The 24515-nt window shown below is 40.4% G+C and overlaps 2 protein-coding genes across 2 annotated transcripts in view; one reads left to right on the plus strand and one right to left on the minus strand.

Moving 5' to 3' along the window:
- Nucleotides 1–1137: 1137 nt before the first annotated feature.
- C5 (complement C5) lies at nt 1138–22527 on the minus strand. The gene is made up of 41 exons (XM_066332913.1): nt 22420–22527; nt 21984–22176; nt 21174–21336; nt 20773–20843; nt 20068–20159; nt 19319–19401; nt 19094–19184; nt 18662–18767; nt 17922–18048; nt 17577–17692; nt 17188–17388; nt 16795–16998; nt 16157–16366; nt 15827–15976; nt 15298–15427; nt 14904–14969; nt 14600–14800; nt 13988–14078; nt 13538–13614; nt 12848–12987; nt 12394–12663; nt 11853–11913; nt 11258–11347; nt 10808–11020; nt 10607–10682; nt 10013–10172; nt 9448–9543; nt 8402–8573; nt 7192–7397; nt 6542–6694; nt 6128–6190; nt 5793–5874; nt 5152–5203; nt 4695–4797; nt 4531–4605; nt 4329–4434; nt 4040–4126; nt 3589–3678; nt 2616–2699; nt 2116–2254; nt 1138–1852 (listed from the first exon to the last, which is right to left on the minus strand). The coding sequence occupies exons 1-41, from the start codon at nt 22482–22484 to the stop codon at nt 1723–1725; spliced, it is 5085 nt and encodes a 1694-aa protein (XP_066189010.1). The 5' UTR covers nt 22485–22527; the 3' UTR covers nt 1138–1722.
- Nucleotides 22528–24141: 1614 nt separating this feature from the next.
- CNTRL (centriolin) overlaps nt 24142–24515 on the plus strand; it is a 28290-nt gene continuing 27916 nt past the window's right edge. Inside the window, exon 1 of the mRNA XM_066332928.1 lies at nt 24142–24228. The gene's annotated coding sequence lies outside the window, so the exon portion shown is untranslated. The remainder of the gene's footprint in view (nt 24229–24515) is intronic.

The raw sequence follows: 24515 nt of genomic DNA on the forward strand, positions 1-24515 counted from the left end.
ACACAGATGAGTCACCTAAGCAGCGATTCTTCCAAGAATTTCCACGTTTGCTGGGATTAATCCTGGGGGGATTAATGCCCTCTGACCACGAGGCACTAAGGTGGCACTGAGCTCTAAAATCACTCCCATGTCATTTCCATCTCCTCTCCTCCTGCTAACGAGGCCCCAGTGGAGATCTGCCAGGGTAATTTGCATGTGGAAGCAGATGAAGACACAGATATCCCTTTTTCCTCCACGTGGAAGTCGAGCCCTGCCATGTGGGGAAGGTAAATCTCCCATCCTACACGTGGCTAAACACCTGTACTAATGTTCCCATGGAAATAAATGTAATCTGAAGTGTTTTACTGATCTCAGTGATACACTGGAGAATTAAATCTGAATAGAAACAGGGATAACAAATAAAATTAAAGATTTTTTTTTTTAAAATCCAGTGACTGCAATTTGATATTTAGGAGCAGCATTTTTATGTGTTATTTTTAAAATAACTGGTCTTCAGGAGTCTTTTTTTTTTTTTTTTTTTTTTTACAGTCTGGCTCACAAAAATATCAATAAAAATCAATAGAAATTAAATGTCACAAGTCACCTGTGAGAACAAGACCTGCTCCTTGTCATTTAAAGAGATAATTATGTCTCACAACACACAGTCACCAGTTCAGAAGCAGAAATATTTCGAGGTGGCCTGTCTAGACAGCCCCACTGAGCATTTCCATGCACTTCTCCCTGCAGTTTGAATTTATATCCAGTTATTGCTGGACACAGTGTGAGCTTCTTGAGCTTCTTAGAAAGTTTGGAGGATTAAAAAAAAAAAAAAAAAAAAGTCAAATACTCACAGAGCCAAAATTAAAAATTGCATCATCTCTGACTATCTTCTTTCCACATCTGAAACGTTCTGGATGGAGAAATTCCTGAGAGAGAGGAAAAACAGCAATTTTAAAAGTTCTTGGACGAGCTGCTTTTGGGCAGCCCTTCAACACAAATAAAAATGTGTGCAACTGTACTTTGTATCAGACTCTCTTCTCAGTTTTACTGGGAACCAAGGTGATTTGTGCCAGGAGCAGGAAAATTGGCCTTTCATCTGCCACTTTCCTGGAGGCAAGGCAAGATTTTTAACTGTCAGTTTTAAATTCAGGCATCAGATGCAAAGCAACATTTGTTTTAATCCACCCCAAGTTACAGGAGATGTTGATTCAGTCGACTTCAGTTGTCTTAAAACAGAAATAATGAAAGGCACACATAGGATCGAAGGATTTTCTTGGGGGGTTTTTGTTTGTTTGTTTTTTAATACAAGAAAGCAGAGCATAAAACCAGCATGAGTTACTGTCAGGAATGGCAAATGCAGGAATTTATAAAAAGACTACAAAAGGAAAAGCTAAAGAATAAAGTTTCTTTGACAGAGAGCTTACAAAGTGGCTGCATGTATTTGTATTTCTGATAAGACTCGGGTTTAATGACAAGACAGTGCTTTTCATCTTCGTTTTTACAGTTTCTTTTGACCTCAAATGTCTTTGCACCATTCTGTGTTATTCTCTCACCCAAGCCTAAAATCACCTTTGAGCATGACTCTGCTGTAATTACACTGCTATAAAATACACACCAAGACAAATTTTCATGATGACTATTAATGACTGTTCAGCTCAAAAATAATTAATAAACAGGAGAGGATTTTTCCTCTCTTCAACGGGATTTGATCTGGATTTTTAAATTAAAAGCTGTCCAAGTGAATTAGCAGCCACTGATGAGGAGATCTTCAGCAAAGTCATCCATAGTGTTCAGAAACTCCTGGCAGGAGGCACAGGCTGTATTTGAAGGCCACCACTCAATCCAAGTGCTGGAGTCCAAGGGGTACTGGAATCTAAGAAGACAACAGAAAATGATCGTTTGCTGCTAAGATTTGGGAAGGAAAATGTCAAAGGGAAAAAAAAAATAAAAAATTGCACAATGGAAGTACTTGCTCTGTGTTCACAATCCTGCCCTCAGTGTGCACATCTGATAACACAGTGTGTGACTGCTGGTTGAATACTTTCAAAATTAAATCAGTTCTGTACCTCACAAGAATTATTACACACAAACACTTTGAGATTAAATCTCAGCATATCCCGGTGGTAAATTACTTACTTGAAGCTGTAACCAATGCTTATCTTTAAGGCTTCTTTTCCCATGATCAAATACTGCTCTCCTGGGCTCAGATCAACATCTGTGCAGGTCTTCTTTTTAACAAAGGTTATTTCATTACTTTTTTGAGCAAAAGCCTGCCCTAAAGTGAAAAGAAAAAAAAAAAAAAAAAGTCAAGAATTAGGCAGTTACACAAAAGGAATTTCCAGTAATTCATATATTAGATAGAAAACACTAAAATGTTCTACAGTACTGCACAGCACAGCCACTGTTCTGTAACAGGCAAATTTGATGATATAAAACACGTAAAATATTTTTTCAATTAAATCTGAATGGCAAATCAGCCTCGTGCACTTTAAATACTTTTATATTATTTAAGGAAATATGGGATGCCTAAACTCAGAGGAAAAAGGAGTGAACATCAGCTTCAGTTCCCAGGTGAGTGCCCAAGAACACTCCAACTCCTCCCTCCCAGGAGCAGAAAGGTGGAAGAGGACACTCACCCCTTTTGTAGAGGTCCAGGAGCCGTGCAGAATACTTCACAAAAAACCCTTCCTCGCTGCGAGCCAGGATGGCCACTTTATAAACTGCAGGACACAAAGCAGGCACCTGGTCACTCCTTGCTGCTTCTGTGCACCCTGAATGCCTCAGAGATGCTCAGGAGGAGAATTTTGTGTGCTTTTAAAGCACTGATTTCTGAGAATTCAATGGTTATAGGGGCAGGAAGCACTGGGAAGTCCTACACACCCCTAATCTGATAGAAGCTGTGGGTTGAGCTCAACTTTCCCTACCTTATGCCACTGGCAACCAACACTGAATTTCTAATCACTGCAGCTCTCATCTGAACAAGATGCTTGGCAGCAGACAGAGCAAGCAGAAGTTTCATGTTGGAACCCTGGAGGGCTGAAAATTTCAGGCTTTCTGTGCTAAAAAATGCTGACCTCAAGCAAACTCCACATCTGACCCGAGGCCTCCCGAAATTGAGTGATGGCACTGGGGTTGTGGGTGTGGAGTTTGAAAAGTATTCTGTGGTCTCACAGGGGGAAAAACTTAGAATTTAATGCTTTAGCATACAGTAATCTATACGGGGCAATACAGAGGATTTAAGGTGTTGTCTAATTCCTTCTTCCTCACCTTCTTCTGCTTGGTGTTTTTTTCTATTTGGGTGAAAAAGGTCCCCATTGCAGGCCTTGGGTGGTCAATTATTGGGTTAAAGGCATAAATAATAGAGGTGTCACCTTGTTATTGGGTGATTAGCACTTCAATAACCTTGGAAAGAGTTAAAGGCATCCACTTCACTTCCATTTTCTACCTTGCTCACAGTTTGTGAGACTGTGACATAGATAAGAATCAATAAAACCTGAGTCTGAACACAAAACTGCGACTCCCATGTATTAATCCCGGCTGTAAGACAAAGAAAAGAAGATAAACCCAACAATTTCAGGGCAGGGGAAGGGGCAGTGAACCCCCCATTACCATAAGCAGTGTCCCTGTGGCAGGCAACTTCTTTCCTGCTCTCAGCAGTTATGGACCCGTCGAGTCTCTTCTGGACTTTTCCACACTCAGCTGCAGGGAGAAAGGGGAAAGCAGAAGGAAGAAAATGTCAGCACAAAGAAAACACAGATTTCCATCGTCCTGAGTGGGATAATTACCTGGGCAGCACCATAAGTATGGGATTGCATGGAAGAGTGAATATTGAAAACACAAAATGATGCCCTCAAACACCTGACTGGAGTTAATCCAGTCAGACTTCCATGATCATACTGCACACATCTTTAAATTTCTTTTTTTAATATAAAACTTGGAGAGCAAACAGCTGTGTTCCTATGAGGACTCTTGCCTTCTGTTCAGTGTGGTTTTGTTCAAAGCACTACACTGCATTTTCCCAGCAAGTAAAATGAAAAAAACATTTTCAAATAAGGCTTACCTTCCATGCATTTGCACTCATCTCCTTCACACAATCTCACAAGTTTTTCATTTCCATAGGGGTTGTAAAGGATGGTGCATCTTTTATCTAGAAGATCCAGAAAGAAATGACAAATGCATGTAGAAAATCAAAACTCCAAGACGTCAGCACTGAAACTTGGCAAGTCAAAAGTCACCTGAGCTTCAAATAAAACGGAGTAAAAAATCTGCTCTAGATGGGAAAACGCAGTTCTTTGGGAGGAACACAGAGCTAAAAGGCAAAGAAGGATGTGAAGAGCTGGAACATGTACCTGGAGCGTGATATTCGTAGACAGTGAAGGTGGCAGGGTTCAGCATCCCAACATGGAAAAGCTCACTGATCCTGAAGCCCACACACAGGAACTTGTGAGCTGGCACCTGTTTGAGAGACACACGAATTAAGGAGCTCTAAAGGAGGCAAAATGATCCCAAAGGGGTGGAGCAGAGCTTGCAGTGAGGAAAGGGGGAACATACAGAGTCTATCTGCAGGACAACATGCCCATCTTTTATCTCGTAATCCGCTATCAGCTGATCAACTCCGCTCGCCAGCTGCAGGGCACAGAAAAAGGTGAAAACAGTAAATATTGCAGCTCTGTCATGTAAAACCAGCAAGAGGAAAACCAATCTTGAATACTTGCAATGGATAAATCCTCTGGATTGGCCTCCACTCCACTGACCAGCCCAATGTCCATCACAGCATGAGCAGACCCCGACTGGGGCTCCCTGGCACTGGGCCTGTACCTGAATTAAGATTAAAGCAAATATTAGTTAATTAAGACTGAAATGAAAAAGATCTATTTGAATGTGATCCCAGAAAAAAACCCAAGGAAAACCCTGTCAGCATTGAGGCCACAGTAAACTCGTAATGAAGCAAAATACTCCAGATGGATCAATTCAGATTTATGTATCATGCACAAAAGAAAATTTTAATGCTGATGTTCCAGGAGAACCCAAATGTAACCTGAAGGCTCCTTCCCACAGAGATCTTTGGCTCTAATTCTCTTTACACATGCACACAACAGCGAAGGAACAGAAAGGAAGGATCAGGAGAGCTGGTGGGATTATTAATAACCAGAATAAATCAGCTGCACTTACTTTGCACAAGCCTCCAGGCGCCCCAGGGGCTCCCCATCTCTCTTTGGACGACCTGTTCATGCCAAAGCAGAGCCAAAGAATTTCACAACTCTCCCAAGAAGCAGCAGCCCAAAACTCTCTCACAAAGCATTTTCATACTTGGAAGGCAATTCTTTACATTGTTTTGGTGGCTAATTTAATAGGAATTCATGATCTAGCCACAAACAAATGACATTTACCTTTTTGGTAATTCAGCTTGGAGGTTGAATGTAGTTTGTTGTGTGTTTGTAATATTTAAACTCAGAATTTGGTTCTGTCCCCTGTTGTAACTGGACTAGAACTCTCAGTACTTTGTAGAACTCATTGTAACCCCTCACACCCCCCATCATATTTCTTTCTTCTCAGTCCCCCACCTGTAAAAACTCTTCCATAAATGACTAAAAATGAACCTAACAGAAATAAATTAAATACTAATTCTATTCACAAAAAGACAGTTGTTTCAAACAGGGCTAAAAAAGCTTTTTAGCAATTTCTTGTCCAGTTTTGCATTTAGAAAGTGGCAGAATCAGTTTCCTTTTCAATAAAAAACACTTATTTTTTTTTCCCCTCCCACCCTTGCACTGATCTGAGTAGCAACATTTAAAATTATTTTAACCCTTTACCATCATCTCTCTTTGGCTCAATCTTCAGTTCAAAGTTACAGGACTCTTCAGAGGTACCAAGGGTGTTATACACTGTCCTCACCTGCACACACACAAATAAATCAGACAGAACAGAAGCAGCATTAAAAAAAAAAGAAATCCTCAAAACTGGAATAAACCTGCAAAACCTCATGCGGGGAAGAATATAAACAAGTCTGGTTTATTGGTGATATAAAAATACCAGCAAAGCAGAGCCAACAAATTATCAGCACAGAAAGAAATGGGTATTCTTGATCAAAACCACATCATATTGAGAAAAGAGAAATTCCATTTAAAAAAGCTGGCTGCATACTTACATTTACTGTAGCTATGCCAGTGCTGCTGCCAGTGCTGACATAAAGATCATCTTTCAAAGGTGCCTGAAGAATTGGTGAGAAATGAGACGTTTTGGTTATTATATTATATTATTATATTAACGTTAATAATAAAGGTTAGCAACAATTCAGGTCAGCTGATCCGCTTGTCTCACATTTCAAATATACATAACAGATTCTGCAGAAAAAAACCAGATTTAAATAAATATAAATAAATTCATATATATTAAATACAACAGATAAACAAAGTCCTTAAATGTTTTATATACCGAATTATTACCAGCTTGTTACAAGAAAAAACAGGTATTTTAGTTGCTATTTTGAAGCTCAAATACTCACTTACAAAGATGCTAAGAACCCTGGTTTCCCTTTTTAAAGGCATTATTATTCACTCACTGTCACAGCTCTTCCCACGAAGTTGTCCTCTGTCAGTTTAAATAAGCTGAGGAGTCCACCGTTTTTGTAGGTTACTTTAACATCCATGTTCAAATTCAGCCTTTTGACAAGGAGGGCATACTCAGTCAAGGCCTCGAGGGCATTCACAGTGTCCTGTCAGAATTCAAGGATGAAGAATTGACTCCAGAGATTCTATTTATGAAGTTTCAGCTTGTGTTAGTGAAGAGAAGTGGGATTTCCCACAGATCAAGAATGTCATGGCAATGGAGTGGCTTGATACTAATCCCACAGACAGGACCCTGGTGTTGGCAGTGTGGTCATTTTAATTGCATTATCCTCCTAAAATGTTGATATCACAGAATCATGGAATGTTTTGGGTTGGGAGGTGTAAAGGTTTTGGCTGGTTTTGTTTGGTTTTTTTTTCTCTGTCAAGGTCAGGATGAAAAAAAAAAAAAACCCCAAATTTTAAGTTTCTAGGACTCCAACAGGAAGGGAGATTAAAACCCCTCTCATTTCAGAGACATCTTCCACTGCCCCAGATTGCTCAGCTCCATCCTCCCTGGCCTTGAATCTCCAGGGATGGGGGGAAAAAAAAAACACTTCAGATTTTGGCACTTGAAAAATAAGGACAAAACCATGTAAAAACACACCTGAGTTGAATAAAATCCTCCCCCATGTCTCTGCTCTTCAGAGAGCCACCTGATGATGGGCTTGGCATAGTTTTCATCCCCTCTCAGCAGAGTAGTCAGCAAGGCATAGGCTGTGGTTTCAACCATCTGTGCAGTGGCAGGGCTGGGGGCTGGCTGCTCTCCTGTTTTGAAAGCATCTTTCCAAAACCTGTGGATGGGAGGGTCACCTGCAGGAGGAGAAGAGGGTTCAGATGCAATCTCAGCTGCAGCTCTGAGACACTCCTCACCCAGGGCCAGCAGATGGGCAGGAGCTCACTCTGCACCCAAACAGGGATGGAAACTCACTTCTCACACCCTAAAAACCTGCTGTTTGTGAGGTGATGGACACAGGGGTGGTGCAGAGCACAGGGCTGGCGTCCTGGGGTGACTTTATGATGATTGTATCCCCAAATTTCCTGTTCTGTTTGTGTTGGATGTTGTGTTCTGCACCTCTCAGACTGGTTCTGAGAGCACAGGGGGAGAAGGAAGCAGCGTGGAGTTTGTTTTCAGACACTGCCCTCACTCCTCCACACTCTGCTCCTGGACTGTGCTGTCTGCAGCACGGACAGACAGAAGGACAGAGACCTCCCTTGCTTTTGGTTAGTTTTCAGCTACCTGAGGCAGAGAAATCAATGGACTGTTTGGGTTTTATTTGGGGTTTTTTGGGGTTTTTTTTTTTTGGTGGTGTGGTTTTTGTGTTATTTCTGGTTTGTTTTCTTTGTTTGGGTTTGGTTTGGTTTGTTTGTTGTTTTTGTTTTTATTGGTTTGGTTTGGTTTTTTTGATTGATTTCCCTTCTTTTTCTTGGGATTGCTTAAACCTATTCTGGACTGAAAAACCCAGAGGAGCACTGTGAGGTCACACCTGCAGCCCACAGGGGCCCAGGATGGAATTTTCCACCACCAGAGGGGCTGACAAGAGACTGGGAGATCTGATCTACAACCCATGGCAAGGACCCTCTCAATTTTGCCATCTCTCTTCAGAATGAGAGCTTTTACATTATTCATTCTTCATGCTCGTGGGCACTCATTTGTTAAATAAACATTTTTTTTTCCACTTTTCTCTAAGGAGATATATTTTTTTTTCCCCAGACCAGCTGGAGGTGGAGGGGATATCTGAGTTTGCTTCCCATGTGGAGGTGTTCTCCCAATTTTGCCCTCAGGCTGGTGAGGAGCAGTGGGGATGGAGCAGTACCTGTGACAAAGGCTTCTCTCTTCAGGGCAGAGAATGCTGCCAGTGCTGAGCTGTGGCTGGGGTCCACCAGGGCCAGGGCGTAGGCAGTGATGGCCACGGTGAAGGGGCTCTGGGCCAGCTCCACGTTCTGTGCCAGATAATCCCCTGCCCTGTTCCTGGCATCCTGGATTTTCTGGAAAACACAGGACAGGTGTTGGAACCCCTGAGGATTTCAGGTTTTCTGTGCTGACAGGAATTTACCCCCCTCCAGGAAAACGCTGAGTTTGACATGAGGCCCCCAAAACTGAGTGGCAACGCTCGGATTATGGGTGTGGAGTGGGGTGATATCACACTTAAAAGAAAAAAAAACTTAATAGTTTAAAGGTTTAGAATATAGTAATACATATAGATAAAGACGGAGGATTTAGGGCATAGGCTGAGCCTTTCTTTTTCACCTTCTTCCTCATGGGTTTGGGGGGTATTTTGTAATTAAGTAGAAAAGTCCACATCGCAGGCCACCAGTGGTTGGTTATTGGGTTAAAAGTAATTATAATTTAGGTGTCATCTCTTTAATTGGACAGTCTATCATTAAAAGGCCTTGTAGAGAGATAGAGACAGCTCCATTTTTAGTTTGTTGGCTTGAAGTGCTGCAGAACTCACAACTTGTGGGACTGTATTTAGATATAATAATATAATAATATAACAATATAATAATATAATAATAACTGTAATAAGAATTAATTAACATCTGAGACTAAACATCTCAAGCATCTAATCCCAACTCTGACAGAAAAAAGCAACAGGCAGGTCAGACTGAGCCTAAAGAAACACACCTTTTCTGTCAAGACTATTCAGATCTATAATGTCCTCTACAGTATCTTCTAATAAATCCAGAAATTCCATGTTGTTGTTTTGCTGACTTTGGAAGAGAAAGACTAACAAAGCAAAATAAATCTGAGAAACTGAAAAATAAACCCACTTGATTTTTTTAAATGAGTGTTAAAAGAAAAGGGAAGAAATTAGAAGCCCAGAACATGCCTGCTGGCAGAAATAAAAATAATGTTTACCTGAGTAGGACATATTTTTAATGACTTTACAATTCCAATAATAGAAAATGCTGTGAGATATAAAGATTTTTCTTTAGCTTCTCGAGGTAGTGTACCCTACAAAAACCAAATAATAAAAATAAGGAAACAGAAATAAAAGTTCATTTAAACAAATAGAAATTCTCACTGTTTAGGTGTGGAAACAAATAGAAATCCCTGGAAAAACTATCAGTTTAGTTAAACCTGAAAATACATTGACTCTTTGGAAGGTAATAGATCATTTGTAAAAAAAGAACTCAATATATGTGAGGTTATTCACAAGCCAGGACTATTAGATTGTGAAATGAACCTAAACATTCTTTTTCTGAAGATTAAGAAGTGGCAAGCAGCGACTTTTTGTGGGAAAACAGAAAGGTTTGCAAGATTGTGTTGGGCTTTAAATGAATTTAGAATAAAGAGAAAAGTTGTCTTTAATGGGTGTTTTGATGAAATATACTGGTAGAATATCTCACACTGCTAAAACTCCTTATCTCCTGGTGCCTTCAGCTTTTACTGCCTAAGCACAGAAAATGTTTGGGTTTCATACCTGCAGTTTCACTGGCTGGTAGTTTGAAAATTCATTGAATGACCCATCTGGCATCTGACAGTTGTCAATCAGCCACAGAAGGGAATCACAAACAGACATTTGATAAACATGAACGTATTGACTCATTTGTCCAAGAATCCTTAAAGCAAAAGCTGTCAACCTGCCAAGGGAAGCCAACAAGATCCTGTTTGTTCAGACAGGCAGGTGGTCCCACACTGCACACACAGATTTAATTTGCACTCTTTAGGGTGCTGTCTCCTGCACACTCCCACGGTTCAAAGGGGTAATGAAGATGAATTTTGAGATTTGACTCAAGGAATGGGCAGTAATTACTGAAATGATTTTAAACCAGGATGGATTCCTGTGTTTCAGGGTATGAACTCCTTACATCCCAAAGCCAGCTGGGGGTGAATTATGGGGTGAATTATGGACACAAAGAAAAGCCTTGGCAAGTGAAAGGAAGGAAACAAAAGATATTATTCAGAGTTGTAAGCATTGCTTGATTCTAACATCACACTCCTGTCTGGTGATGAAAATACAGAAAGCAAAGGAATGAAACAAGGCTTTTTCCATCCCAAACCCTTTTCAACTCACCATGTGCTGGCTTGCCCATTCTTCCACATGCTGTAGGAGGAGTCAGCACTCCTGAAGGACGAGATGCTCACAATTCCTACGGGATACACCAGGCACAGGCAAAATTAGAATTATATTTGCTCCCTCAGTGCATCACCCTTCTCACTGAGCAGAATTCACCTCTACATCCCCAAAGCAAAGGGAAGCAGCAGATTTTTCTACCTTCTTTCATCTTCCTCCTCATCTGAGTCCTGGACTTCAGGGTCTCAGGGCCCAGTAAATGCCAATTATCCGACTCCTCCAGGTAACGGAACACGTAAAAAACTGGGACAACACTCATGAGCTCAGCCTCTGCACTGCCCCTGGGCAGGCTGGTCAGCATCTGCAGGCCCTTGGGGCTCAGCACTGTGGCAATCACTTCACCCAGGAGATGTCCTGTGGAAAAAAAACCCAAAAAAACCAAAAAAATAAAATGGATTTAAACAACAGAGCACGAAATTAGGGCAGAATGTGGCTCCCGTGAGGAAAGAGTTCTTCAGGAAGTGTTTGGATTTTTACACCAAAAGGGGATTTGCAAAGCCTCCTCTGGAAAGGAGGAGGATAAATCAGGTGGATTTAATACAAAATAGGAGGGGCAAGTGCACAGGCAGTGCACTGGGGGTTTGTATTTACCTTTCACGCTGACACTTCTCTCAATTTCTGTTTTAGGGACCAGATTTAGGGGGACTTTGTATCGGAATTCTTGCCGTCTCTTGATTGAACCTGAAATTGAAGATGTATTTATATGTAATACTGCACAATCCAAATCAACAGATGATTCAGCTGTAATTGACAGATTGAAGGGTACCACTGAGAATACAGCAACCAAAACTGGAAAACCAGAAATATTCCCAAACAGGCAAACAACATCAACCCTCAAAAAGGAACAGGTGCAAACTCTTTATCTTTCTTTTGTTACCAAAAAAAAATAAAATTTGATCTGGACCTGAACTTTGTGGTTTCTTTGGTTCAATGAGAACATATTCTGCTCCCATGAATAAAGCTGAGGAAACTTACAATCACATCACACTAAAAGATATGTCTAAAGATTCCTTTAGGAAATTAATCCAAGTTTCCTTAAGCCAAGGCAGGAAATCCTTGGGAAAGGACATATTTACAGTATCTCAGGAAGGAGAAACTCCAAGCTTTTCACATCACGAAAAACTGGATTCTCAGGGTACAAAAATCAGGAAAAGATAACACAGAGACACATCATCAATTCTCTTACCATAAACACCCTGTGGGTCCAAGGTGAAACCTGCATGTTGTTCTCTCCTAATGCCTTCTGGCTGGGATCATTATGAGGAAAGAGGCAGAAAATAGAATCATTTTTGTTTAATCAAATACGTCAGCTGAAACAACAGGTTAAACCCACAGTATTTTTGCCTTCTTTTTCTGTAGCTGAGTTTGACTTAACTGCTGTACAGCTGTTCCACGTGAATTTTAGTGTTCTAGCTCACACAGTTCTTGAGGAAATCTAACAAAAGATTTAAATGAAACCTTAGGAAAGGAAAATCAGTGAAAAATCCAAACCAAACAGCCAAAAATAAAGTATTCTCCTTTGCTCACAAAGTTCTAATATATTTTTTTTATCTATATAATCTTTCAGTATGAGTGTGCCCAAACACTCAGCCATTCATTTTTCCAAGGACATTGTGCAAAAAAAAAAAAAAAATTAAAATAAAGCAACATTTCTATATTACCTCAATGGAACCCAATTTGACATTCAAAAATGCTTAAAAAATTGAGATTTTTTTTTTTTCCCTTACCACGACACGTAAAGTTTTAACCACAATTTCACTGTTCCTGGGGGTCAGCAGTGTAAAGTTGACAGTGTGGAGACCCAGTTCCAACGGCAGTATCCGGAATGTGACAGCTGAGGAAGAGCCACCATCAAGATTCTTGAATTTACAAGAGCCACCATCAAGATCCTTGTATCTACAATTAGGCTGGGGCTGCAGAATTCCAGTCCTTGATCCAGCACTTGCAGAATCCCCAAAGGTACAGACTCCATCTCCAGCTGCTATTGTAACACAGAACTGAAAGGTGGAAAGATTTTAATGTTTCATTTCCGTGGCAGGTACCACACCAGTGAAATATCAAAGCCACTGAAGTCCTGTACTGAGAAATCTCATCCAAGGATCTGTTTATACTGGATGCTCACAGGAAAAAATGCCCCTTTTTTTTTTTTTTTTTTTTTTTTTCCCCATTAACACAAATTACCTTAATTGCAGAGGTTTTATGGTTATAGACGGATCCTTTCAGCTCGATTTGCTCCCCTCGTACCACGGAATAAGGGACATAAATGCTCAAGAAGATATCCTTCACAACTTGGATCTCCAAAGGCTCAGCAACACAAATACCTGAGGGATTTAAAGACATGAAAGCAGAGTGTCTTACCCACGCTTCTGATAAACAAGTGTGGGAAGGTCTCGACACACTTGAGTGGTGATTTATGATTTTTCAGTGTGTACTTTGAAAAGCCCAAGCTTTTTAAAAGTTCCCAGGTTTTTGCTTGCTGATCCAAGCTGCTCTCACCACTCCTCACACCCCAGCTGGTTCTTTGGGTAGAACTAAAGGAATTCTCTGCTTGGATTACCAAAATCTCTTGGAAAATCTCAAGTCCCTGAGCTGCAGGTAGCAGCTACAAGGTAAAGTTGTCCAGGGATGAATTACTTATTATTTTTTTTTTCTTTTTACTCTCTGTGAGCCACCATCACACACAACAGGCTTTGTTTTCCCAGCCACCGACCCTCACAACATGACAGGAAGGGATTTACTTTCCCTAAAAATACATAATTTTGTTTTCTTTTCCTGTCTATCAACCAGAAAGGGAACATTTCAGAACATGAGTGTCAAGCTCACAAAGCTTCCTGATTCTTTAGCTCCAGACTAGCTGGGTTGCAGTCCTACCTTTATCTGAAATGCCAACACCTTGTACTTCCCAGGTGGTCAGTGAATCAGGCAAGGTGACAGACAGAGTCTTGGACCTGTGATAAAAGGTCTTTTTAAAATTTATCTGTTACCAACTGCCATCAGTTAACAGCACAGCTCATCATCAGCAGCGTTCTGAGGGAGACTCAGGGAAGCTCTGAGCCAGAAAACAGGAATTCTGGATTTTCATTGGAATAAACTTGTGTTTAGCTGATTTTCACAGAAGCTGTGTGTTTAGCAAGGTCCAAAGCAAAAGGAAAAGTGGCTCAGCAATCTGGGCAGCACACAGCACATGGAGCAGGGAAGGGAACATGGCAGGAACAGTTTATTTGGGTAAGACTGCATTTCAGCACACACCTCAGGTACAGCTGAGGTCACCCAGTTCATCTCAGTTTTACCACTTCCTTTCTATAAAGTTGATTTGATTACCTTGAAGGAAGTTGGTGAACTTCCCATAACCAGCTTTCAGGGAAGTAGCTACGGACTCGTGCCTCACCCAGCTCCAAGAGAGCCTCATAATCTGAAGGACATAAATACAGCAAGTAAAAATACACCCTGATACCCGAAAAAAAAAGGTATTTAAATACCCTCAGTCGAAAATCTGTGTTGATCCCACCTCATCCATTTAGACATGTGAGTATCTGTCCAATATCCTGACAGATCACCTTGTTTAACAAGCAGTTCTAGGGAGATAATGGAAGACAAGGAATTTGACACTCCCACAGATCTTTCCGGAGGTGTTACCCACTGGCAGCCTTGGGCCTGGGCAAAGGATCCAAATTTAGCATTCAGGTTTTCTCTAAACACTCTCTGATTGCTGTTCTGCCTGTTCTAAACGTGGGGGAACAGAACAGAGAGCTGAACACAACGAAGAACTGCTCTCCTACCCCTCTTCAGGGATATCTAACCAAAGTTTTGGGAGACTGGTAAAAATTCTGTCTGGAACAACCCTGAGAGGCACCAGGGAGGGGTTCATAGACTCCATCACCTCTCTGTGCCCCTCTTCAGCTGCAGCAGGACACCCAGAGCTCTCATACTCACGCATTCTGGCCAACATCAGGAGCTTATTTGGCTCTTGCAACCGCAGCTTGTTGGCAAATTCACAGCAGTCTATGAAGGCAGAAACGCACTCTTTGTTCTTCTGAATTCTCTGGGCTCTGTCCTTGCAGGTCTCAGAGATTGGGTAAGCCCTGATTCCAGACCTGCAGCACTGCTGGATGACTGGATCTCGGTATTTGGTCACTGGAATAAAAAAACCGAAACAATTCGCTTCCTTGAGACGAAGTTTTTCATTTCCAAATGGATGTTATCTCCGTAATGATTTACACAGAAATGTTTTTGACACCTTTTCTGCGGATCATTTCCCTGAAGTCAGACCGTTTGGTTCTTAACACTTGATTGCAAGGTTCACCTGTCCAAAAAAAAAACCCAAAAAATAAAAAGTACACACAACATGAACTTTTCTTGTAGTAGCATTGTCCCCTTAAAAATAACTCCACAAAATCCCATTCCAAACGCATGAAACTTTTTATGCTTGCTGTTTCAACCACACAGATCTATTTTCATTTTGATCACAGCAAGGTCTCCACAAGATGATCTAAATATCTCATCCACAAGATGTTTTCCCCCCACCTCAAAAAATCATCAGAGCATGCATCCCCTTGAGTTCTAATAACTGAGAATGAAAACGAGGCATTTCAGAGAATCCAGAGTCCCATGGCTGGAGCACAGGGATGTACCTGCTTCCTCCGAGTCATCAGCATTTGCATTAGTGAGGAAGGTGAGCCCGGCCATCCTGAACACGGCCACGTTGTTCTGTCCTCCCCCAGCCCCACAGCCAAGGTCACTCTTCTCCAGCTGCAGCGTGACCTGAGGAGAAACACACGTGCCACGCCACCAGAACGTCCTCAGAGCACAGCCTGGAAGGGTTCTTTGTGAAATAAAGGAGTCAGTCACAGTCTCCATGGCTCCTCGAGCGAGGAGCTGCAACGCTGCAACCTGTTTTTGGCCAGGTCTGTGGAGTTCTGATGAGAGACTGCAGAGCTGCCTTGAAAACCACAATTTACTTCTACTGGAACTCAACAGCTTGTAAACTATTTCTTTTAATAATTTTGATTAGATTTAAGATTAAACAAACGGCTTTCAGTGTGGCCTGAATTGCTCTGCTGCCCATTTTCAGGCTGGCTGAGTGCAGGACACGTATCAGTTATTGAATGTGAACACGAAACAAAGAGCAGCTTGATTTTTCTTTCATGGCTGCTACCTCACCTTTTCCATCGCCCTCTTCCTTCTTCCTGTGACTCCATAAATTGCCTTGTCAATAGATGACAAAGCAACAAAGGTCTTGGGCTGGCTTCTCATGGTGAGTGATACAACCTCTGCTGGCTCCAGTGTCTCTTTGCTTGTCTGCAGCTTAATCTATAAATGGAAAAGAAATATTGGCAATTTTGAAAGCACATTGTTCTGGAGTCAATCCAGCTGATGGCAGGCACTTACTAAAATAATTTAAGTGTCAAAGAACTTGTGTAAATCCAAGATAAAATCTGACCATAAAATGAATGCACGCCCACAAATTTCAGTGCCTATTTTGCTACTCACATCAAGGCTATTCCCACATTTCTGCTCCACATCCAGCCAAACTGAATCAGCCACTAACTCTGCAGTTCCTTCTCCCATGACTATGTAGTAAACAATGAGACGTGCTGAAGGAACCATTTCTTGGGTTATCTGAAAAGTTAGATGTTCGTATTCCAAATCCTTAATTCTCTTCTGAGTTCCAAACCTCACTATCTTCCCTTTTGATGTGATCTGTAGTTTAAAAAAAAAAAAGATGGAGAATAAAAATGTCAAGTTTTATATTCAGTCCATTTTTCACAAGTAACAATTATTTGAATTTACATCTTCCACTAAAATGAAGTGCTGTCTCTGCACTTCTTTTCCTTCATCTGTGTCTCACCTTCTGAAATAGCTCTTGAGACCAACACTACTTATCCTCAATCCCAGCCAATATCAGATAAGATTTTTTTTTTAAAATAGACCATATAAATAAAAAATTTAAACACGAGACTCTTATTTTTTCTCCTCTAAAGCTGACAGATTGTATCTGAAAGGAAGCAGTTGTCTGAGCTGCACGGATTCTGTGCTGAGGATAGTTCTTGATTGTTGAGGGTTTTCATCCGTGACCATCCATATTAAATTGCAGTTCAATATTTTATGCAGAGACATCTGTTACTCACCAAATAGCTGTAGTGGTGTATTTTATCAATGTAGTGACTTTGTGGATATACATTAATATTTATTATGTCCCCCACTTCCAGGGCTTTGTGGTTTGAAGCCCAGTCAATATACAGATAACTCTGACTCAGGGATGAATAAGCTTTAGCTGCATAGGTTTTACTTGCTTGGTTTTCCTCTGAAAGGTGAGGATCTGCAGTATTTACCTGGAAAGATAATGAAATATCTGAATATTCTGAGTGCAGAATAAGCAATGACAAGGCTAAAATCATTCTGCAACATGTTGTTCAGAGGGACTAATAACAGAGAAGCCAGCTCAAGAAATAATTACAAATTACCCTCAAAGAAATAATGGCAGCCTTGAAGAAATAATTTAATGGAACAATTAAACTCACTTGAAACTCCAACATTTTGCTGTTTGATGGGATATTAACAACAAACAAAGCAGTTCCATCACTGATGCTTGTTATTCTTCTCCCAGATTCTGAACCCTCTGATATCAACTCAGTCTCGTACATTTCCTCACTGAAGGATTTTGCAGTGACAGTTACAGGGACATTTCCAACAAAGGAATCCATGGTGTCCTTCACCTGCACCTGCTCATCAAAGAAATGGACAAATTTTTCAGGAAAGAGTCTTCCAAGCTGCTCAGCTGCTTCTACAACAGGGACACGAAAAATGTACAAATCAGTGGGAATTAAAGTGTGTTCAGACACAGAGACACAGAGAGAAAATAGCAATTTATGGGGTTTATGGTGCAACCACCCTGCTCCTGGGAACTGACCTTAATGAAGAAGGGGAGTCCAGGCTTCACAAAGAGAGGAGTGGCAATCAAACTCAGCTTGTAAGGAGAGACAGCAAACTTGACTCCAGTGAACTCCACCTCTCCACTGAGGCCACCTAAAAAAAAAACAACACAGCATCCCATGGAACAAACGGCCAAAAGTGAGTTTAATCCCTAAATGTTTTCACAGTGAGAATGGGCTGTTCTTCCTTGCAAGTTTTTGGGAGAAGAACTGAATATTAAGGGAAGTCTGGTATTATGAAAGTTAGCCTGATAATTTTCTTTTCTAGTTCTGTTCACATTTGCAGAAGTGTTAAGAAAAATTTCAGTTAAAGAGCAGCTTACCCATAGTCTCCAACACTGATGCCACAATATATAAATATGACCCATCCAGTGCTTCCAGACTGTCAAACCCTATAGAACTGGCTGCTTTCTTACTGTTAAAACTGATCTCAGCAACTCCATTTTCAAGCTGGCAACGAAACAGAAATCATCACTTTATAGTCAATAATTTAGACATAATCCATAGGCCACATGCAGATTCAGTATGTTTCTGTTCATTGTCTATTTTCAGAGGAAATCAAAGGTAGACATGGGTTAAAAAGTGATTATTTATTCCCTAAGATTATTTTAAATTAACCAACCAGTGGCACATATTGCAAAGTTTGTGTGCAGGCTCAGCAAGAGGTGGGGATAACACAGAGACATCTTCAGTAAACGAGGAAAAGGGCTAATTAATGCAGAACAGACTCCCCAGAACAAATCAACATCATGTTGATCTGCTTGCCTCCATTGGATCTCAGTTATTCTGTAACAGACAGCATTGAAGCTATTTCACAGAAATTTTAATCACACAGCTCGGCCAGGAGAGTAATTACACCAGATTGAAATGCCACAGCCTCTGAATTTCATTTCCAAGTGCATTTCTCTGCCCCTGATGGCAGGAAAAGCCCACACTGGGGAGCTGTGGATGCAAATCACCACTTGGTTCTCACCAAATTTAATAGGAAAAAACTTCAGTGGCATTGGCTCAGCCCTGAATTATGCACTTGCACTCCACACAGATTTGACTTGCTGCTTCTTACCCTCGTTACATGCATTGCCTGAGGCATCATTCTTTTCTCACTTTCTTGGATTATTCCAAAACGAAGGAAAACATCCGCACTGGGGAGCTTTTTGTTGGAAAAATAGCTGGGGGCAAAGCAAAATAAACGCTTTTCGGGTTACTTTCATGGCTGCAACAAAGCATTTGTTGTAATTGTTGAGTAATTGCCTAGGCAAGAGATGGAAAACAAACGTCTGTGTACTTTATAAACAACTTCTGGTGAAAAATAATCACTTGGAGAGAATTTTAAGAAGGGTCACTTAGATCTCTCACACAGCAGAAGGGATTTTGATGAAAGAGTTTCTTGAAGAAAGCAAAGAGGAAAATTCTGGACACAGGAGTGTTAAAAAAAAAAAAAAAAAAAAAGAGAAGAGATACAAAATATTCCTAATTCCAAGCCACATTTCCTCACCTGGCCTTCACAGCAATCCTGAAGTTCTCAAATTTATCAGAACTAATGAAGTTACTCTCTGGTTCAATGATGATGGAAAAGCTTGGCATTGCTGCAAATTGAGCAGGGAAAAATGTCACTTGGGGGTGTTTTATCCATGAAGCCACAGGTGCTCATGACCATTTCAAGGGGCTTGAGTTCTTTAAAACACTAAAAATGCAGGTTCACAGCATGGGCACGTCTTACCATATTCCTTAACTTCAAATTTTGCCACGGCTGAGGTCACAAAATCCTTCTTGTACTTGGCTTTAATCTTCCAAATTCCATACCTAGGAAATATCAACAGTCAAACAGCTTTTTAAGAGGAGAATTAACGATGAAGGCCAAAATTATTATTACTGCTTAATAATATTTCATGGTAATAACCTCTTAAGAGAGGAAAATCCTGCAGCAAATGTTTGCACGTGCTCAATGCCTACTTTGAGCAGATCGACTTTGATACATCACTAATTACTTGACACTTATTTTAAAGCATTGAAGTCAAACAGAAAATAAAACCCAGTTACAAGCCAGTTTTTCAAGCTCTCATCCTCCTGCCATCTCAGCAATGCTTCAGCACCCTCTCAAGACTAAAATGAGAACTGAAGATATATATTTTTTTTTTTTTATGCTGCTGTTCCTGGGAAAATGCTGATTATCTGTATGGAACACACATGAAATATGAAATCCCCAGGTCTTTGTCACTGGTTACATCCCTACAGGAGAAAGCTTTAATTGTCACTGATGTTCTTCTTTAATTGAGCATGAAAAAGTTACCCCTCACTGCTCTCCAAGGAGAATACTCTGCCATAAGGTCCCTATTTATATCACGATTCCACCTTCTGTGAAATGTTAGAAATCTCCAAGTCATGCCCACCATGGCTGTGATAGTCACCATAAAAAGGCATCATGATGTTAATAATTCAACAACAACAGCAGAATTAAAATAAATCTACTTAGGATTAGGAGGAATCTTGAAGTCAGGAAAAGAAACTATTCCAGTGAAATCGTTTTCTTCCACAATATCCACTTCTGCTCCTTCAGGATCCTTGAAATGATAAGAGGAAAGAATGAGCAGGTACAGATTGCTCTTATCAAAAGGGATTTCAGAGACAGACTGACAATAATGTATTTTACTTAAAAGTTTCAAAGCATAAAAAAACGAACATCTTTAGAAACAACTCAGACTGAAATTGTGATAACAGATTTTACTCTGCTTCCACCAAGTAGAAGCTTAAAATAGCTAAAAATTACTGTAATAACAAGCCTATTGTTAAAGGCTAAAAAATATAGTAGATACAGATTATTTTTATGTCTTAAATGAAACAACCAGTATAAAAACCATATATTATTAAAGTTCCCTCAAAAATCCTTTTCCCAGATATTGAAGATCATTTTTGTTTTCTATTCTAGAACAACTTCAAATCTAGGACTTGAAAACCTCTATCCAACTTTGCAAACTCAATTTAAAATCTTTTAAAAAATGCCTGTCTGCCTGCAAAAACATTTAGAAAACATTCAAACATTTTAAAAACATTCAAAACCATCCAAGAGTTTTATTAAACATCGATTGCAATACTGATTTCCCATTTACCGACCTACCCACCTTTATTTGTTATTAGAGCTACAAAATATTAATATTAGATTCAGTTACAACTCACCACAAAAGTTAGGACAGTCTGTCTCAGAGCTGGCTGCAGTTCTTCATTCAGAGAGTAAACCCTGACTTTCACTGTAAGAATTACAGCAATAAACCTCAAAACCAAAACAACCGAAGAGTTCACCGATATTTTTAACAAATAATAAAAACAAGTAATATTTTTCACTCTTTGTGCCACAAATTTGTCACTTAGGGTGAGGACGGCGGGGAGAAAGTGATTAACTTTTACAGTATGATCAAATAATTCAAACTATTATCCTGCTGACAAAAAAAAAATTAAATATCCCCTGATGGCAATGCAACACAACCAAGAGTTTAAAGAACATTTAAATCCTAACTCCTCGGCAGAGTCAGCAGGCTTTAAAAATTAAATACCAGCCAAGAGAAATAAGCATTATTTACCTGACTGATCAGGAGTATAAACTGGCTTGTCTGTCTGAATAAAAAGAAACCCATTCTCATAGGACACGGGAATTTTTTTAGATTTTGAAAAATGTCGAGAAACAGCTTCCAAACACAAATACTTCTCTGAATTATCCGTTCTTGGTAAATCTGTCGGCTGAACCTGGCAGAGATGAAATAAAGATTTTTAAAGATTATTAAAGTGGTTTTTTTTTTTAAAGATCATTAAAGTATTTTTCATGTATTTTTTTTTTCCTACAGTGTTTCTTGATGCAAAGAGTATCTGAAAAGCAATTACCACCTTGTGGTTGAGTATCATTAAATAAAGACACCCACAAGGATTTATTCTTGCTTACACCACAGAGGATGGTCTGGAGTATTAAGCTATGGGTATTCTGAAAGTTTGCATTTTATTTATGCCCAGAAATAAACCAGCAAAGCTCAAAGCCCAGTAATGAGGTGAGAACACAGTAAAAATCACCAGATTTCCATTTATCCACATGAAGAATCTTGGCCATAACAAAGCTGCTGCTGTGGTTGGTACTTTGACTTGATTCTCTCTAGTTTTGAAGTTATGCAAGTATGATAATGTTTCCAAAATAGTTTGATTTAACCTTAGTGTTGTTCCTTTACGCTGATTTTATTCGGCGTAATTTCAATTTCAGACCAAAAATCAGAGCATTAGGCTTCCCTCCCCAGGGTTTAAACAACTGAAAACTTACCATAACCTTCTTATTTATTATTTTTTTTTAAAGACTTATAACTTAATGTTATAATAAAAAGGCTGTAAGAAAAGTCTGGATTCCTTACTGTTAAAGTTACAGCATCTTGGAACTTGTTGGCTGGAGATAAGGAAGCCAGTCCAAATGAATACACAACAAGTTTATCTGGGTAGCTTTTTAGGGCAATATTGACTGGAAATTCCTCCTCGTAACCAAAAGCTTGAATTACAACCTTCTGAGAGGCCCCAGCTCGAAAGATCTTTGGTGCTGTCAGGACATACCTGTGGATGAAATATAAAACAATAACACCTAATGAAACTGTATTTCTTTCAGATTTCTTCCTTCCCTTTGTAATTCAGTTAAAGCAAACGGGATAATCAGGTTATTGCAAGACACTAATTAAAATCCTATTTTGGACAGTGCCCTTTGTATTGGCTCTACTTAAATTCTGGATTTATTTACCCAAAAGAGAGGATAATAGTCAAGTAACGTTTCCAGTAAATTCCATATTTGCTTTTACTTACGTTTTCTCTTGGCAAAAAGTCGTTCCAGAAAAGAGCAAAACAATAAAATATATTAAAATAGCCATTGTTTCTGGGATAACAGCAGAGCATAGGTGTTAATGAAGGTGGTTTTAGCAGCCTCTGCTGTGGGTGAGCAGGAATGCCACCAAGACATTTCACTCGCAGTTAATAATTAATGGCAGATCATTCTTTATTAAAACGTTATTGCCGCCTCCCGAGGAAGCCAGAGCTGCTAAACTCAGGGATTTTTAAATTTGGGATTTCAATTTTTAATAGGTCCACAGCAATCCTGTGCCCAGTCCTCATTTTTCCTTCTGCAAAATAAAATAATTTTCAGGGGTAGAAAAAAAGCCCAACAAACGACAAAGTAGATTCAGTTCGTCCTCAGTGATAATTATTTTTAAATCAAATTAAATTTGTGTCTCAAGCAAAAAAGCATTTGAGTTATATCAAACGTGTGGATGTTTTTAGATCAGCGGGGTTTTTTTGTTTTGCAATAACTTTTCCCTTACAAATTTATCTTAGTCATTTGTATTCCAGACTTTGCCAACTTTCTGACCACTTCCATTACAAACAAAAACTGCTAAGTTTTTTTTTTTTTTTCAAAAGTTTGGAAATATGAGGGCACAACATATCGACACTCACTATTTTAAACAGCATTTTGAAAACAAAAAAATTGAAAAAATTTGCAAAAAAATCCCCCAAAACCCCAGAATGATTGGTGAGAAAACTTTTGCAGGCCTGGAATCTAGGATAGCACCTCAACAAACAGATTTATGTAACTTTAAACAAAGTTGTGCAAGAATGCTGAAGTTTAAACAAATATTGCAGTCAACCTTTACGGGAAGAGCATTTACCAAACTGTTTCTGATTGATATAAAACGAAATTACAGTAAGGTCACCAAATGTCATGGACTAGAAGAGAAACAATAACAGAATAAAAGCTTATCAAATGTAAGATGCTTAATATTAAAATGAGTGGCCAACGTAGGTGTTATTAAATACCAATAGAGATGGTATCTAAATGAAAAGGTGCAAATAGGGAAAAACACTGGAAAATGCTTTGGAATTTTACCAGTACTCTGAAATAGTGCTTTTAAAATCTAATTATGCTCCTTCCCTACATTTTTCAGAGACACGGCCTACTGGTTTTTCAACGCTGCATTTCACACTTTGCAGTTGAAAAGAGGTTTATTTACAGGCCTCTATGGAAATGACTGTGATTTAGACCGGACACGCGGAGTTTATAACTATAAATGAACTGTGTATTTCCAATAAAGCCCATTTATACGCAACTTGGCAGTGAGATGCTACCATAACACACGCATAGAGTACAGATAAGGAAAGGACCGCCTATCAGCAGAGAAGGTCTTATTGTTTATACAGCGGCCCTGGTTTTAAATAAACCAAACTCCCTCAAGGTTTTATTGTTTATAAACCGATCCGGGCTTTATTCACCACAAACCCCTGAGGACTCGCCCTGAGGGGACGCGGCGGGAAATGGCGGGGCGGGGGCGGGGCCTCAGCGGCGGGAACGGCGCGGGGGCGTGGCCTCGCACAAGCCCCGCCCCTCAGCCGCACCCGCCGACCGGACAAAATGGCGGCGGGGCGGCCCCTCAGGGAGCGCCCTTAAAGGAGCCGCAGCGCCCGGGGCTCGGTGGTGTGCGCTGCGATCGCTCGGTGAGGGGAAAGAGGCGGCGGAGAGGTGCGTTGAGAACCGGTGACATCCTCCGGCAGCGCTCCGAGGCCGCCTTTGCCCGCCCGTGCCGCGGCGGCGAGCGGCGGGGCGGCGTTACCATGTCAACGCAGGTAATCAAAGCGGAGGCCTGAGGGATCGCCGTGCGGCGGTAACCGGGAGGGGACGGGGGCACTGAGGGCACACGGATCCCCGGTGAGCCCTCCGGGAGTGGAGTGTCACTGCGAAACCACCGCCTGTCCTCAGGAAACGGCGTGAAAAACCACGAGCTGCGCTGCTTTTGAAACGCCGAGGAACGCCCCAATGTGGCTTTTCGTTAGCATCTTTCTTCCTCTCCTGCGCCTTCCAGTCTCACTGTCCTGATTTATCAAGTAATGGATAGAAAACAATGACCTTTATT

Source organism: Sylvia atricapilla, chromosome 19 (assembly GCF_009819655.1).
Source record: "Sylvia atricapilla isolate bSylAtr1 chromosome 19, bSylAtr1.pri, whole genome shotgun sequence".
Lineage (NCBI taxonomy): Eukaryota > Metazoa > Chordata > Aves > Passeriformes > Sylviidae > Sylvia > Sylvia atricapilla.